Below are 17,293 nucleotides of genomic sequence, written 5' to 3' on the forward strand. Positions count from 1 at the left end.
TGTGTACATTATTCTTAATGTACTACTTAGTAGCTCATATAAATATGGAATTCAAAAGATTTAAACTAAATTAACCTCACTGAAAATCTTTTAGGTGTGTACTCTGTGATTGCACGCCTGGAGCCTGTTGGTGAAACTAAAAGTACAGCAGAGCTTTATCTGTCAGGAAAAGGTAAAATGTACAGCAGCATCACTTTGTGGTTTGTTTACTAGAGTTTAGTCAAGAGCAATTATATTTCACTTTCTTTTGCAGAATTTGAAATAAGACCATGTTCTTTTGGTAAGTGGTTTGTTATGCACTAAATCGTTTCTGAGAATTAACCATCTCTTATTTACTTCTCAGTCCCCTACCCCAACTCATTTCTTTGCAAATTCTGGAAAATGTAAACTTTATTCAATGAAACCATTAAAAAAAGTATTAAAATTTAATAATAATAAAAGTAAATAAATGTAATTCATCTCAACCTGTCTAGACGTTCCTGATACATCGATACATGTGCCAGATGTGTCATCTGTGATTAGTTTAAAAGGTAAGACTAAAACAAATAAACAAATGTATAAATAGAAGGCCATGAATTCCTGCAGTTTTATATATTTATATATAACCTATAATGATATAATTGTTACCTTTTGTTTAAAAGATGAATCCTCAGAATTTCATTATGAAGAGAAGTTTGAAATAACAGGTACTATTTTAAATAAAAAAACAATTTCTAATGTTTCTTAACCTTTAATATTTGAACTTAATGAGTACATTAAGTACACTAAAAGACTAAACACTAAAATTTTCCATAATGTCGACTCCTGAATATATTGATTGACTAATATTATCATATCATTTGCACCTTACCATTTAATATCACCCTGACATCATTTAAAGTTCATATTTAATTAAAATAAAACTAATGTAATATGATCATGTTCTGGAGTTAGCATTTCTTTCTTATTTTCTTCTTATTGTTATTATTGTTGTTATCTTTGCATTTGTACTAACATCTGAGCTGAACAAGATTTTGTCCAACACTGTTGTTACAGAATAAAATTTTTTTTTTTTAATTCTTATTGTATGATAGAGTGTCAGAACTGGACAGTTCAAGAGGAGAGTGTTACTTATGAATTCTCTTCACTATACTGTATACTGTATACTGTAGTTTACAGTCTTTGAATCTTTAACTAAGAGCATAACATTTTGCTCGTCTTATTTGTACAGTATATGTGTGGACTTTCTTCACTCATCTTCATTATCTTGTCTTTTTACATACATTTTGTCAAAGCTATCATTGTGTATTCCTTGTCTTTTTAATATAACTTACTATTAAACTTCATCACTGCCTATTCCCTTCAATAACTATCTCCTCCATCATTTTCAATTCAGAATCATTAACATTTTTAATCCACAGGTATTGTGCTGGAAACTTTGTGTTTGTATGTTTGAAACGGAATTTGTGTGTATTATGTTCATGCCTAAGAATGTTCTTGTTTTCCATCAGAATTGAAGAAACCTGTTGAGGAGATTGTAACGAAACATGTAGTGGAAAGGACAGAGGAGGTGCCTATGAAAGGTATTGGATGAAGGCAAAATGCTTGTGGCAGACTTTGCTTATGGCTGTCCCTGATGATCTCTTAACATTTATATATGTAAAGCCAACTGCTTAATTTTTTTCCTCCAGTGAAACACTTATAACATTTTGGTCTGTGCTGAACCAAAAACATTTTGGTTCTTTCCTTGTCTTGGTGTTGTGTTTATATGTTATTATATGTCATTGTGCAGTTGTTCATTGTAAAATTGCTTCACTTTTTTTTTATTGGTCTTGGTTGTATGTCCATGAATATTTTCTTCTAATGCTTGTGCAATCATGCTAAAAGCATGGATGTTTTGGCTACTTAAACTCTGCTTAAGCTTTGCAGTTGTATTTTAACAAAGCTGATGTCTTTTATGCACCTGAAGTTATGAAGCAACCAGAAGAGACAACTGAAACATCCTTTGTACAGCCTCCAGTTCCTGAGAAAGGTATTATTATGTCTTTGCTTGAGTTTAACATTGTTTCTCTGTTTCTACCTCTGTGTGTTCATTGTTTTCTGACAAAATATTTAAACCAAATCTGTTTTCCTATTTGTGAGATGTCTGTTTCTTACCATATCAATTGTTTGTGTACTTGCTGTACATGTAGCTCTTTGGTGTAAAGAATCATAATTTGCACATTTTATTTCTATGATGCTATGATATTTTTAAGAACCTGAAGTCAAGAAGCCTGTTGAGGAAAAAGTTCGAACTGTCAAGGTGACAGAGCAAAAAGAACAACCCACATGCAAAGGTATTATCAGCAGTATGTGTTTTCAGTGTGTATACCAATTTATATTTGTTCTATGTATGTTGATTCTTTGTCTAAATATGTTTCTTTTTTCAGTTCAAGTTTATGTTATGTGTATATGTTGATATGTGTGTAACTGTAATTTGCAGTTTCTTCTTGTATCATTTTCTTGTTAGTATGTCAAATATTCTTAATGTCTTGAGACTGAAAAATTCTTGTATACAGAAATTAAATATCTGAAGCTGCTGTTTATAATTCCTGTTTGTGTTCTTAGTCTCCTTTGAGAATTGATAGCAATATAAGTGTTAACTTAAACATGTTCTAAAACCTACACCCTCAGAGCCTAAACCTCAGGTGCCTGCAGAACCAAAGGCTACAGTGGCTGACCCAAAGCCTGAACCTAAGTCTGAGCCAAGAGCTCTACCCAAACCTGAGCCCAAGCCTGAGCCAAAAACTCTACCGAAACCTGAGCCCAAGCCTGAGCCAAAATTTCTACCTAAACCTGAGCCCAAGACTGAGCCAAAAACTCTACCGAAACCTGAGCCCAAGCCTGAGCCAAAAGCTCTACCGAAGCCTGAGCCCAAACCTGAACCCAAGCCTGAGCCAAAAGTTACACCAAAGCCCGAGGCTGAACCTAAGCCTGCAGTTGCAAAGAAAGTTGAGGCACCCTCTGTCAAAGGTATTGTGTGTAATTTAATCATATGTGCTAGTTTTTTCTTTGTGTTTGTTATGTGGGTCAGCATGTCTGTATGAGTCAAGTACTGTATGTACGGATGCTTTCCTTAATTAGTTGTATGTTCTGTCCTTAACCAACCTCTTGTTTAACTTAAGAATATAAAGTCTCCTCTGCTTTATATTTTGGGGTTTACTGTATGCTTCTTTGTTTTTGGTGTTCTTTTAAAGCACCTGAAGCTCCAAAAAAGCCAGAAGCTGCACCTCAACCATCCTTAGATATTAAAAAAGTTGAGGCTTTAACTCCAAAGCCAGACACTACTCAAATAAAAGGTAACTCTTTAATCTCAATTGTTAAGAAGTACAATTACTGAGCATAAGTCTTGCAAGGGATTTTAAAACGGTTTAATTTTGTTTGTTGTCTGTACAAATCTTTGCCACCAAAAATGGTGCTCTTGGAATGCATGTGAAACTCTTATCTTGATCTTTTAATTGGTTATTTTCATTATATGGGCTTCTGCATTCTAGTGTGAATGCCTCTTTTTGTGATATGACACTATTTAACACATATGTGTTCTTTTGAAGCTTTTGTGGAGATGAAGGAAAGAGAACCACCAAAAGTAAAGCTAGACAGAAAACCAGAGCCTGCTTATGCTGCCACTGAGACACCAAAGAAAGAAGTCTCTATGCTACTGCCAGAAGAATCTAACAAAGATCATTTGCCTGTCCAGTCTGAGCCATCAAATGTAGAGCCAGCTAGTCAGCCTGAAACTACACAAAGCCAGCCTCCTGAGCCAGTTAGAAAACAAGTAGTCAAAGCTGCACCAGAGGTTATAGTTGAATCAACAAGAAAACAACCTCACCAAGAAGTTTTTAAAGCAGAGTCAGTTGGAAAAATTGAGCCTTTACCCAAAACTTCAGAGTCACCTCAAACAGATCAAGCTAAAAAGCAAGTGCCATCAAAGAGTGAACCAACCCCTAAAATCAGTGAGCCAGCACTTGCTCACAAAAAGGAGGGTCGTCCACAGAAAGGTATTATTAAGTCTTCATATTAAGATCCTTAGTATGCCCTGCATTAATGGGGTAGCAATTATTACAAACTCTCTTTAAAAGTGTCTTCTTATCTTATTTACACTTCTTAATGTGCTGTTCTTTGTCTGGTATTATTTTTATATTTACGAAGTGGTTGAAGTAAAGGCTGCAGAACTACCATCTGAGAAAAAACCTGTGACTAAAGCTAAAATGGAGACTGAGATTCCCTCAGCCAAAGGTATGCTCGTTTGGTCATAGGAGATACAAATCAAAATTGTGTCTCTGCATTAAAAAATCTGTTTGTGTTACAAAAACAGATCTCCCACTTTTTATAGCATAACCATTATTAACATTTTAATCATAGTTAGCTGAAGAATTATTTTTAATATTATTAATATATTAATCTACTCTGGGCTAACTACATTTTACCTTCAATAACGCAAGCCAGAGAAAAGAGTGCATTCTGGTAATGCTGCCAAAATAAAGATTATCGCTAAAATCATGGAAATCCCCATTATGTAAGATGCTATTTTCGCTTTTATTTTGCAATAACAAATGATCTTTTCTAGGTTAAAGTAGGGAAACTTAGAGATTTAAATTGATGTTGGTATGCATGTGTTGTTGAAAATTCTTCTTCCACCATTGCATGGTGCAATCTTGAAAATCTTTCATCTTTAAAGTCTTTGCAGTGTCTGAGAAGAAAACGGACACATTTTCTCATACAGTGGAAGCAACTCAGAAGATCTCCATGGATGAAATGTTTTTGAAGGAGGAAATTGTGGAAGAGAGTGAAAGCATGCCTCATCAACCAGAGGAAATTTTGTCTTATCAAGATCGTATTGTAAGGATGGATGTTAGTCATCACAGTAGAGAATCAGCTGCTGAGGATGTGAAGATAATTGAAACAGAGGTTTCCCAGAAGCCAGAACTTTCTTTTGAGCTAATAAAAACAAAGGAGATACCTGAGATGAAATGGTCAAAACAAGAAATGCACATTGAGAAAAAGGAATGGAAATTAGAGATGTCCAGTGTTGAAACGTCTCGAGAAGATGTGGTAGAAGTTGGCATTGAGGCACCACAGAAAAGGCAAGAATTTATGTCAGATAAAAAGAAAACAACTAAAGATATGCCTCTACAAAAGAGAGATGATACCCCTAGAAAAGAGATGGCCATTCAGAGAGAAATAGATGTTCACAAGAAAGAGTCTATTCACTTACAGCAGTCTGTTCATGAAAACAAGCGATTACACGAGGAAACCCCTCAGAAATCACCAGAGATAACACCAATAGTAAAACCAGAAGAAAATGGAACTATATTAAAGGAAGTCCATAAAGCACTTGAAAGAGGTAAACCTTACAGTCTTCAGCAAATGCCTTGATTGGTATATTGCAATCTTTACTTGAATTGTTTGCCTTCAGGTATTTGCCGAAAAGGCAACTGTGATTTACTTTTCTTTGTCCTTATAAGTCTTGTGCCTGCATGTTCCTCTTTAGTTTCTTGTATCTTGAATATGTTATAATTCTTAATTAGACGAGAAGACCCAGGCTGTTGCAACTCCTGTGTCAGAAGTTGTTTCTCCTACAAAAGGTACTCAAAGGAAGGCTGGGAGATTTGGTGCTATTACTCTTCAGTTCTTAGTTTAGTGTGTGATAATGTGTCTGTATGCTCATCTGTAAATGTTCATGGTCTATTTCTTCATTGTGATCATGGCTTACTCTTTTATAAAGAACCAGAAATAGTGAAGAAACCTGAACCAGAAGTCCCAAAACCAACTTTGGCTTCAGCTGAACAGAAAATATCATCTCCATCAAAAGGTATTCAACAAAACTGGAAGAAACATTTCCTGGTATAAAAGTCTTTGATCTCATTTCTGTTTGTTTTGTATCTTCTTTTTTCATCATGTTTAAATGTTCTTTGACAAGTCCAATTACACCTTATTCCACATATGGCTTTATTATTTTTGACTGTGATTATGGTATTGTTTTTATTAAAGAGCTAACTGTTGAAAGGAAACCATCACCTGAGGCACCAAAGCCAAGTGTGGCTCCGGTTGAACGGAAAATATTGCCTCTTTCAAAAGGTATTCAAAGTCACACTGTGGTATAACTCTTTCTGGTCTGTTTGTTAGTCTATGGTATGTGTTTGCTTGTTTTGTTAGTCTAATGATCTTTACATGTCCTTTGTCCAGTCAAATAACGTCTTAGTCCCATGATTTATTTGTTCTTGTTCTTACTTGTGATTATGGCATTGTTTTATTTAAAGAGTCAACTGTTGAAAAGAAACCAGCTCCTGAAGTACCAAAGCCAACTGTGGCTCCAGTAGAACAGAAAATAGTATCTCCTCCAAAAGGTATATAAAGCAACAAAATAGCTGGTCTATAGTCTTTGGATTGATGTGTGATTGTTTGTTCTTATTTGTGTTCATCTTTAAATGTTCCTTGTCCAGTCAAATTACATCTTATTCCACATTTGCCTTCTCTATTTTTGGTTGTGATTATGGTATTGTTTTATTTAAAGAGCCTACTGTTGAAAAGAAACCATCTCCTGTGGCACCAGAGCCAACAGCAGCTACAAAAGAACAGAGAGTCTCTCCTCCCACAGGTAGAGTCTCTGTTTTCATGTATTCTGTGTCAGTTGTTATTGTTGTTGGTGTTTCCTTTTGGGTTGTTAATGTGTCTTTGTGGTCTTGTGAATTCTACTTTTAAAGTATCTTTTGAATCCTCTCATGTGATTACTTAAAATACTTACTAACCAGTTTGTCTTTTTTTAATGTTTTTTTAACCAAAATTATGGATGAGAGGTATCTTCTTTTGTATTACACTTTGTTTAAACATAGTCATAATGAGAATTCTTTCTTCAATGGAACCCCAAAGGAAATGTTCAATAGAATGTCTGAGCAACTGTCTTCTATACAATGAAAGCGGATGGGAACCAGGGACTGTCAAGTTCCAGAAAATAAAGACCAAAAAATGCATCATAGAAGTAGTCTATATGACTTGAGTTATATTTAAAGTTTTCTGAAGACATATGATGTGAGGAACAGACTGAAATTTAAGTTAATTTCTACAAATTTAACAGCCATGGTCACCATTCACTTTCATTGAATAGAAAAGAACAGCTTGGACAGAATGCTATTTCCTTTGTATTCCACATAGGACATAAAGTCATATAAAGGGTTTTGAAAGACACAAGAGGAGTTAATTATGACAGAATTTATATTTTAAGTGAATTGTGCTTCTAACTTGTGTGTCGGTACCTGTTTAATCTGAAATGATCTCTGAAACAGATGCAGATAAGGGCCCTGTTACAGCTCCTGGACCTGCTGGCAAAGGTATGTTAATGTGTGAGTCACATGCCACAAATGAGTCTTCAAATGTTTGATTATTAAACATATTTAAATCAGTTATTCAGGCAGCACATTTCACATGTCTGCTTGTTGTTCTTTTTGTTTTGTCTAATTTTTGTTTGCTTATTGTTTTGTTTTATTGTTCTTTTTTCTTTATTTATTGTTATGCTTTACAGTTCTGTTCGCTACTGTTTATCAGGGTTGAGGTTCATTTCATTTTAATTCCAACATTTAAAAAAAAAAACACTAATGACATGGCTTCAACCCTGCTGTGTACAGGTGTCTTATGTCATGCTGATTGTACTGTCCATGTTATGTGATATTGTGACCTTTATTGCCTCAGAAACAACTTGCACCACACAAGCACTTCTTAAACAAAAGAGTAAAATTCACATCAAGGAAGAGGAAAAACTGGAAATGCCAACCATAAAGAAAGTAACCAGAAGATCAAAAGAACATCAGGAAGATCATGAAGTTATATCACTTAAGAAATTAAACAAGATTCAGTGTGAAGAACCACCAACAGATGAGGGGCCACTTCTCCGGAAAGTTGAGAAAGCTGAAATAGTTGGAGAGGAGATGGTGTATTCAAAGGCTGTTACTGAAATCAAACTCACCAGCAACTATGAAGTCACGGAAGATACTTGGTCATATGAAACCGCTACAAAAACAAAGAAAATATCTAAAGAGGAGGGAAAGAAGACTGAACAATACAAGGATGTGATGAAGAAGAAAGAGATTACTACTGAAATAGGTGGAGAAGTAGAAAATAAGGGTAAACAAGGAAGTAAAATTCCAATGGAAGATGAACCTAAGATACCTCAGAAAAAGGTAACTAAGGCAATATCAACTGAGAAAGAACAGGAAATTGTAAAATTAAAACCTGCAGAGAAATTAGACAAAGCTGTTGTAGGTCCCCAGAAAGACAGCAACACAGACAGGATCAGTGATAGTATTGGCGTCCAAAAACACGAAAGGCTTATAAAGGATGAGCCTGTTTCAAAAAAAGAAATAGATGTGACACCTACAGATCAAAAAACTAAAGAACCCATAATTCCAAAACCTGTTGTGGCTAAAGATGAAATCTCCAAAGAACCTGAGAAATTTCCAAAGAAAGCAAAGAGAATTCTACCACAGGTAGAGGAGCCAGAAACGGTTACACTAAAACCATTTTCCAAAGAATCTCATGCTGATGTAACTGCTGAAATGGTTCCTCAAAAGCAAACTGAGAAAAAGCCTGAAGACATTAAGCATCCAGAGAGACCGGAAACAACACATATCCTGAAGGAACCTCACATCCAGGTAAACGAACCAGGAAAAAGTGAAAAAATATATAAAGAGACTAAAGAGATCAAAAAGCTAGAGTCACCCCATGAGTATCAGCCAATGAAGAGTAATACTACTCCAGAAAAGACACAGGAAGGTCCCAAAGAAGAGGGGAAGGGAATAGCTAAAAAACACAAAATGATTCCAGTGGATAAAACGAAAAAAGAAGAGGTATCATTGAAACCTATAAAAGGAAAGTTAATTGCAGAGAAAACTCCTTCACCAAAGGTAGATAAACCTAGTCCTCAAGTCACTCCACTGACTAAAAAGAGTCTAAAAGAGGATGATAAACCAGAAATGGCAAAAAAAATTGGTCTTTCACCAAAGGAAATTCAGAGAGAAGAGGAAATATCACTGAAGCCTATAGAACCTGCAGAGCTAAAAAAGACTCCTTCACCAAAAGTGGAGACACAAAAACCTAAACCCACTGAATCCATTCCAATGGAAAGAAAGTCTAGTGCAAAATCACCCAAGAAGATTTCACCAAAAGATTCACTTCAGTCTGTAATTCTGAAGAAGGTCTCAAAGACAGTCTCCCCCAAAGAAGAAAAGACTACTCAGGAACCTCCTTTAAAAACTACTGAAGACAAACTGCCAATGGTAAAGGAGTTGTCTCCTAGTCTTCTGCATCTACAAAAGATTCCTACACAGCAAGAGGAGATAGTATATGAGCATAAGCAGGAGGTGGTGGATGGTGAAGAAGAAGAAACTTGGGGATGGGAACTTGCTCCTAGGGACAGTTATGGATCCGAAACCTTTGATGACGCCTTGGAAGATGGAGCTGTTGAAACCCCAGGAATGGGTGACAAGAAAGGTGAGATGGTGGCACAAAAGCTCGCCACTGGTATCTCGTGGCTCCCTACAATCATTCCAAATAATATCAACTTAACTCATCCATTATTACCCTTTAACAAGTGTCTTCATTTTTTTATTATTTAGTTGTCTTTGATGTTGTGTGTCCTTCCTTTGATTTATTCGTTCTTTCATTCTTGGTTCATCAAACCCTCTTTATAAAATGTTGTGTGTCAGTGAAGTCCTGCTCTGTCATGTAACTGTTTGTCAGTCTCATTTTCATTCCTTCATCTTCATTCGTCATTTTTGTTGTGGGTGTCATTTGTACTGAGCTGCGTTTTTCAAACTTGTTTTCTTGTCTTTTATTGTCATTAATATGCTCTCATATGTTATATCCTTTGTATATAATTTATAAACCAATAATTTATGACCCTTTGCAGTTTTACCATTTCAAGCCTTTCTTAATAGTATAACAATATTTCAAACAGATGGAAAACCAAAGGAGGAACCAGCTCCAGGCAGAGGCAGAGGACTAAGACGTACGTTCATAATATTCAGTACATTTGTAGTATGCATTTATAATGTTACAGTGCATGTGTTAATTTTAAAGTTATATAAGAATAATTTAAAATGGTGAAACTTTTTCTTTTTTATTGTAGCAAGACAAACTCCATCTCCTGGTGATGCTGGAAGGGGTAGAGGGCTGAAACCTGGTGGTGGAGGTGACAAGCCTCCAGGAGAATCACCATTTGGTTTCCAACTCAAAGCCGTCCCCTTGAAGTTTGTGAAGGAGCTCCAGGACATTGTGTTGCAGGAGGCTGAGTCCATTGGCTCCTCTGCTGTATTTGAGTGCCAGATCTCTCCATCTACTGCTATCACCACCTGGATGAAAGATGGAAGCAATATAAGGGAGAGTCCAAAGCACAAATTCACATCTGATGGCAAAGACCGCAAACTGGCCATCATTGATGTACAGCTTTCAGACACTGGGGAGTACACATGTGTTGGAAAGCTTGGCAACAAGGAGAAGACCTCAACAGCTAAACTTGTTGTAGAAGGTATTTGTGACTGCTATTCTCAAACTGTCCTTTCTAGTCACATAAAAATGTCATATGGCATTGCCTCTTGCATCTAAAGACCATTAATGTTCATATGTTGGTACTAATAATGTATGATTGTTAGAGTTGCATTTCTTCTATCATTTCATATAGAATTACCTGTGAAATTCACAAAGAATCTGGAAGAAGAGACCTCTGTGTTCAAGGGGCAGCCAATGTATTTGACCTGTGAGTTGAACAAGGACCGAGATGCGGTCTGGAAGAAGAATGGACAAGAGATAAAGGAAATTCCTGGCAAAATTCAAATCAATATTATTGGGCTACAGCGTACCATCACAATCCAGGATGCGAACGATGATGATGCTGGTGTTTACACATGCGAGTGTGAAAACATTAAAACTCAAACTAATGTCAAGGTTATTGGTATGTATTTGATTTTTTAACCTTTTAATATCTTCTTAAAAACGTTGATAGATGTTTCTATATCTTCTTTAATGAATTTAGAGCCGGTGTGTGAATTTACCCATGTATGTATTCAACAGAAATCATTAGAGACTGGTTAGTGAAACCTTTGCGGGACCAGCATGTGAAGCCCAAGGCCACTGCTACATTCAAAGGCGAGCTCTTCAAGGACACCCCTAACTGGAAGTGGTACAAGGGTAACGATGAAATTCCTAATGAGCCTACAGATAAGACTGAGGTGAAGAAGGAGGGTAAAGAGATTACTCTTACAATTAAAAGTGCCCAGCCTGATGACGTTGCTGAGTACACTGTGGAGGTTGAAGGCCGCAGATATGCAGCAAAACTAACACTTGGAGGTTTGTTTAAAAACAGCACCACCACTTGAGGACTGTTGATTTCTGCTTATATTACCATCTGAAAACGTTGTGTATAAACATTTCTCTATAATCTCTGTTCAGAACGTGAAGCGGAGATCTTGAAGCCTCTTGCTAGTGTGGAGGTGGTTGAGAAAACGGAGGCCAACTTTGATACTGAAATTTCAGAAGATGATGTGCCTGGAGAATGGAAACTTAGAGGGCAGGTTCTGACAAGATCACCGGTAAGACCCTATTCAAAACCCCCAGGTGTCCTAAAACAGTGGTTCTCAAACCTCTCCATGCAGTACCCCCCAGCACTCCACATTTTGTATGTCTCCCTATATCTGACACACCACTTCCGGTCTTGCAGTCTCCACTAATGAGCTGATGAGTTGAATCAGGTGTGATAGATGAGGGAGACATACAAAATGTGCAGGGCTGGTGGTACTCCAGGACAGGTTTCAGAACCACTGTCCTAAAATATTAGTCATTCCCAGTGTTGGGGAAGCTACTTTGAAACTGTGGCTTCCCAGGCTACAAGGTAGTCATAATTTAAATAGTTAAATAACCACTCTACCCATTTGGAGATGTAATTAAAAAACAGCTAACCGTGTAAAGCTGTTTAAGAGGGTGATATCTATTTAAATGATTTAAGTCTGTTTTATAATAAAAACATTCTTTTATTTGTCACACACACACACACACACACACACACACACAAATTGCAATGATTAGTAGCAGTGCTAATTGTAGTTAGTCTTTCCCCAACAGTATTAATACAGTTATGTAATTTTTTATAGCACATTGTTCCAAAAAATTGCTGATTCATAATTTTCTTCTATTTTAGACATGTGACATCAGATCTGAGGGAACAAAACGATTCCTTACTATCAAAAGCGTTCAGCTTGATCAATCTGGAGAAGTTACATACCAAGCTCTGAATGCTGTGACAAGTGCTATGCTCACAGTAAAGGGTAAGAGAATGTTTTTTTTAAAGCATAATAAAATGTAAATTCAAATCTACAAATGCAGATGAGTGACGATATGGACAATGTTCATTCATACCTACCAGAGTTGGAAATGGAGTTCACAGTCCCTTTGAAGGATGTTACTGTGCATGAAAAGAAACAGGCAAAGTTTGAGTGCTCCGTCAATAAGGATGTGCCTAAAGTGATTTGGTTTAAGGGTTCTGATATTGTTACACAAGGAAATAAGTATGAAATCATTGATGACGGAAAGAAACACATACTCATTATAAATAACTGTGGCTTTGAGGATGAGGGTGAATACAGTATTGAGGTCTTGGGCAAATCATCAAAAGCAAAACTGATGGTAGAGGGTAAGTCTTGGTTATCATCTTGGTTAGTGAAGTGTTGGTCAAAATACTTTGACAAAATTTAACAAGGGTGTTTATTAATGAGTAGTCTAACAAATAGCAAATAGTAAAAAAAACAGTTGCTAATAAATTCACTTTTTTTAATAAATTCACTAATAATTCACTGCTTTTCAAGTTTGTAGTATATTAATTTATTGCGTCCAAAGTCAATTTGTTATACACTGAACAAATGTCGTAGGTATGAGGCTGAACTTCACCTCAACATTAAAGGACCTAACTGTGAAGGAAGGTAAAACAGCTGTATTTGAGCTTGAACTCTCTCATGAGAATGTTGACGTGACGTGGTACATAAATGAAATAAAAGTGCACCCAAGCAGAACCGTGTTCACCAGCATGGTGGGAAAGAAACATACACTAGAAATTAAGGAAGTATCACTAGATGATACTTGCCTGATAAAAGCAGAGGCTAAAGGAATATCTACAATGGCTAAGCTGCTGGTTATAGGTAATTTTACCTTTATTTCACCATTACATTTATTTGATCAGCTGCACTAATTCTTGTTTCCCCCCCCCCTCGTTGTATCATTGTGTTTGCAGTACAACAAAACCTTTTATGTAGATTACTACACATATTTTATTTTCTGAATATTATTAACACAGCAACCTGTTTTTACAGAGGGTGATGCATTTTTCACCTCCAAGTTACAAGATTACACCGCAGTTGAGAAAGATGAAGTCACATTTGACTGCGAGCTCAGTAGAGATGCTCCTGTGAAATGGTTCAAGAATGAAATTGAAATTAAAGCCTCCAAGATGATTACTATGAAAGTTGAAGGCAAACGGAGAATCCTCAATCTTAAGAAAGTTGAGAACAAAGATAAAGGATTATATGTTTGCGACTGTGGAACAGACAAGACTTCGGCCAACTTGAACATTGAAGGTCAGTGATTAAGGTTATATTCCTAAAATGTAAAAACATTGCAATATTTCAGGGGTACAAGTGGGTTTTATTTGATAATTTTGTTCTAAATAGAATCTATTTAATTCCAGCTCGTGACATCAAAGTGGTGCGACCATTGTATGGTGTTGAGCTCTTTGATGGTGAGACGGCTCGTTTTGAGGTGGAAATCTCTGAAGATGATGTCCATGGCCAGTGGAAACTGAAGGGTGAAGTCTTATCCTCGTCACCTGTGAGTACAGTTGCATCAATAAATTCAATAAACATCTTTCACAAACATCTAGCAACATACTTAATATTTTTTCTCATGTGCTTTTTGTAAACAGGATGTTGAGATTATTGAGGATGGTGCAAAACACACATTAACACTCTACAACTGCAAAGTTTCCCAATCTGGAGAGGTGATCTTCCAGGGAGCGAATGCTAAGTGTTCTGCAAATCTTAAAGTGAAAGGTAGTTAAAAAAAATAAAATAATAAAAAGTATGTGTGTGTGTGTACTTTAAAAAAATCAAGCTAATTATTTCAATCTAATCTAATCTTTCTGTTCATCTTTGCATAGATTTGCCCATTTCTTTTGTCATGCCTTTGAGCGATGTACAAGTCTATGAGAAAGATGATGCAAGATTTGAAATCGAAATGTCAAGAGAGGCTAAGGTTGTCCGCTGGCTAAAGGGATCTCAGGAGTTGAAGGCTGATGAAAAGTTTGAAATCCTCGCAGAAGGGAAAAGACACATTCTGGTGGTCAGATCTGCTGCCTATGAGGATGAGGCTAAGTACATGTTTGAGGCTGAGGACAAGAGGACATCTGCCAAACTTGTTATTCAGGGTAATGAAAAAAGTTATTTAACAAATTGTTATGTGCAATATATGATGCACAGTAATCACATTTCCTTCTGAAACGTTTTTCTGATCGATTTTTTTTCTGATCTGCATTTGTCGTTCTACACAGGTATCCGTCTTGAGTTTGTCAGACCCATTAAAGATGTCACTGTTAAAGAGCGTGAGACTGCAGAATTCAGCATTGAGCTCTCTCATGAGAAGATACAAGTCACCTGGTACAAGAATGACATGCGTTTGCATCCAAGTAAAGTGGTACACATGTCAGAGGATGGCAAAACCCATACTCTGTCCTTCAAAGAGGTGTCTATTGATGACACTTCTCTAATTAAAGTTGAGGCCCTTGGGAAAACCTGTGAGGCAATGCTCACTGTACTTGGTAAGTGTTTTCTAATACATTTTATAATGACTTTAGTATAATTGACTATTGTTCTTGACAGTACATTGGTGCTGCTTTCATATCGTATCACTCTGTATCACTCATATTGTCTCTATTTTTTATACCAATACAAGTTACAATAGCGAATTGGCACCATCTAGTGACTTTACTTGTTCCAAAACTTCTACTTACAAACTTCTGTGAAAATTGAAATGAAAAATTTTCAGAATTAATTTTATGGTGAGCATAAATAATTTGACAGATGAAAGCTCGGAGTAAGAAAATGTAACCCTCATTCATTTAGAAGAACAAGGAACAAGAAATATGAGGTGGATGACAGAGCTCTTAGAATAGAGGAAGCTAAATATGTTGGCTAACTAGTCCATAGAAAAAATAACTTTGTGTCAGATTCTTGATCACCGTATGTGGGTTAATTTTTTTTTAAATTACGTACAAGGACATTTTTGTATATTGGTAAATCATGTTGAAAACATCATGTCCTCCTCTATATCAACAGAGGGAGAACCTTACTTTACTACCAAGTTGCAGGACTACACTGCAGTTGAGAAGGATGAGGTTGTCCTGATGTGTGAAGTGAGCAAATCATCTGCTCAGGTGAAATGGTTCAAAGACGGTATATACATATATTAGTGCTGGGCAACGATTAATTTTTAATCGCGATTAATCACATGATTTTCTGCAATTAATCGCATTGTTATGCACACAATTCAATAATTAATTCAAAAGTAGTGTATTGTGCACTTTTTTCATTTAAAGGGGTCCTATTATGCTCTTTTACAAAGTCTTGATTTTGTTTTGGGGGTGTACTAGAACAGGGTCTCATACTAGAGTTTGAAAAACACATTATTTTTCACATATTTTACATTATTACAACACCTCTCTTCCCAGTCTGGCATGAACAGCTCGAATAGTTCCTGTATCAAATAAAGGCCCCCCTTCTGAAATACGAAATGTGCTGTGATTGGTTAGCTGGGCCAGTGTGTGTTATGATTGGCAGCACTCGGCGCCTGGTCGGGTAATGTCATGCCCCTTACCATAGCCGCCTGCGAGCTTCAGTGTAAATATTGCGTCAATATCAAATCAATTTGAGCGTGATTTAAACCCGGATGATTGTAAGCACTAAGTTCGTCTGCCTTGGGAAAGCTAGCGTGTCTCAGACATAGTGATAACACTCACTGCCTTCTCTAGTGCAGCTCAACCAGGTCTCGTACCATTCGTCGATATTTGTGATATCACAAATCCCGGAAAATATGCGTTGTAGTCCAAACGAGTCATTCGTTGTAGTTTTTGAAAAGTTTCTGTCCATTTCTGTTAAATAAAATAGCAGCAAGAGTGATAGCTCTGTAAAGCAATATATTTTGTTAGGGCCATGTGTTACCGCGTCTCAAACGACTCAAAATAATAAACCACAAAGTTAACAAAACGATGCACTCCCTCCTGTGACCCATGGTTCATCTGTGTGTGTATTCAGAGCCAGTGAGCAACGGACTTTCATAATAATAAAAAAAACAGCGTTAACGTGCGATAAAATAATGTCAGCATTAATCAATTAATGGGTTAACGCGATAATAACGCGTTAACTTGCCCAGCCCTAATATATATATATATATATATTTTTTTTTTTTTTCATATTATGTCAATATTTTCAGCCCCAAAAAAATGTGCTTGTTTCACTCAGGACTGTGAGATTAAGGAGGAAGGCACCAAGCACATGCTTATTCTTTACAATGTTCACATGGATATGGCTGGTGGTGTGGACTTCAGTGCTGCTAATGCTAAATCAAGTGCTCAGCTCAGAGTTAAAGGTGAGAATCCTCATAAGTGAATAAAAAAATAAGCATGCAGCCACTAGTATTCTCTGTAACCAATTAGTTTTATAACTTAGGCTTTGTGTAATGTAACCTTTTTACATTGGTAACGAAACAACCTGCATTCTTGTTTCACTGAAGAAAAAAAAATGTTTTTTGAGTGGCAGTAACAGATAACTTGGTAGTCAACAGCCAATCAGGCCTCAAGACTATTTTAGAAGTCCCATGCCTTATCAGGAGAGGGTGGGCTCTCTTCCCAGTCTGGCATGAACAGCTCGAATAGTTCCTGTATCAAATAAAGGCCCCCCTTCTGAAATACGAAATGTGCTGTGATTGGTTAGCTGGGCCAGTGTGTGTTATGATTGGCAGCACTCGGCGCCTGGTCGGGTAATGTCATGCCCCTTACCATAGCCGCCTGCGAGCTTCAGTGTAAATATTGCGTCAATATCAAATCAATTTGAGCGTGATTTAAACCCGGATGATTGTAAGCACTAAGTTCGTCTGCCTTGGGAAAGCTAGCGTGTCTCAGACATAGTGATAACACTCACTGCCTTCTCTAGTGCAGCTCAACCAGGTCTCGTACCATTCGTCGATATTT

General features: G+C 36.6%; 1 protein-coding gene across 1 annotated transcript in view; it reads left to right on the plus strand.

Moving 5' to 3' along the window:
* LOC107601612 (titin-like) overlaps positions 1 to 17,293 on the plus strand; it is a 136,615-nt gene that overhangs the window by 35,933 nt on the left and 83,389 nt on the right. Inside the window, exons 54-87 of the mRNA XM_016293856.1 lie at positions 95 to 172; positions 254 to 280; positions 474 to 530; positions 642 to 686; positions 1,491 to 1,562; positions 1,949 to 2,011; positions 2,235 to 2,315; positions 2,653 to 2,991; positions 3,216 to 3,317; positions 3,570 to 4,016; positions 4,168 to 4,254; positions 4,697 to 5,362; positions 5,547 to 5,603; positions 5,744 to 5,830; positions 6,010 to 6,096; positions 6,279 to 6,365; positions 6,533 to 6,616; positions 7,302 to 7,346; positions 7,705 to 9,501; positions 9,968 to 10,018; positions 10,139 to 10,537; positions 10,691 to 10,960; positions 11,080 to 11,355; positions 11,458 to 11,597; positions 12,203 to 12,329; positions 12,428 to 12,694; positions 12,930 to 13,196; positions 13,368 to 13,631; positions 13,742 to 13,881; positions 13,976 to 14,102; positions 14,210 to 14,476; positions 14,600 to 14,866; positions 15,384 to 15,500; positions 16,537 to 16,685. Coding sequence (XP_016149342.1) covers positions 95 to 172; positions 254 to 280; positions 474 to 530; positions 642 to 686; positions 1,491 to 1,562; positions 1,949 to 2,011; positions 2,235 to 2,315; positions 2,653 to 2,991; positions 3,216 to 3,317; positions 3,570 to 4,016; positions 4,168 to 4,254; positions 4,697 to 5,362; positions 5,547 to 5,603; positions 5,744 to 5,830; positions 6,010 to 6,096; positions 6,279 to 6,365; positions 6,533 to 6,616; positions 7,302 to 7,346; positions 7,705 to 9,501; positions 9,968 to 10,018; positions 10,139 to 10,537; positions 10,691 to 10,960; positions 11,080 to 11,355; positions 11,458 to 11,597; positions 12,203 to 12,329; positions 12,428 to 12,694; positions 12,930 to 13,196; positions 13,368 to 13,631; positions 13,742 to 13,881; positions 13,976 to 14,102; positions 14,210 to 14,476; positions 14,600 to 14,866; positions 15,384 to 15,500; positions 16,537 to 16,685 — 7,436 coding nt within the window. The remainder of the gene's footprint in view (positions 1 to 94; positions 173 to 253; positions 281 to 473; positions 531 to 641; positions 687 to 1,490; positions 1,563 to 1,948; positions 2,012 to 2,234; positions 2,316 to 2,652; positions 2,992 to 3,215; positions 3,318 to 3,569; positions 4,017 to 4,167; positions 4,255 to 4,696; positions 5,363 to 5,546; positions 5,604 to 5,743; positions 5,831 to 6,009; positions 6,097 to 6,278; positions 6,366 to 6,532; positions 6,617 to 7,301; positions 7,347 to 7,704; positions 9,502 to 9,967; positions 10,019 to 10,138; positions 10,538 to 10,690; positions 10,961 to 11,079; positions 11,356 to 11,457; positions 11,598 to 12,202; positions 12,330 to 12,427; positions 12,695 to 12,929; positions 13,197 to 13,367; positions 13,632 to 13,741; positions 13,882 to 13,975; positions 14,103 to 14,209; positions 14,477 to 14,599; positions 14,867 to 15,383; positions 15,501 to 16,536; positions 16,686 to 17,293) is intronic.

Source organism: Sinocyclocheilus grahami, unplaced genomic scaffold, assembly GCF_001515645.1.
Source record: "Sinocyclocheilus grahami isolate Dianchi unplaced genomic scaffold, SAMN03320097.WGS_v1.1 scaffold308.1, whole genome shotgun sequence".
Lineage (NCBI taxonomy): Eukaryota > Metazoa > Chordata > Actinopteri > Cypriniformes > Cyprinidae > Sinocyclocheilus > Sinocyclocheilus grahami.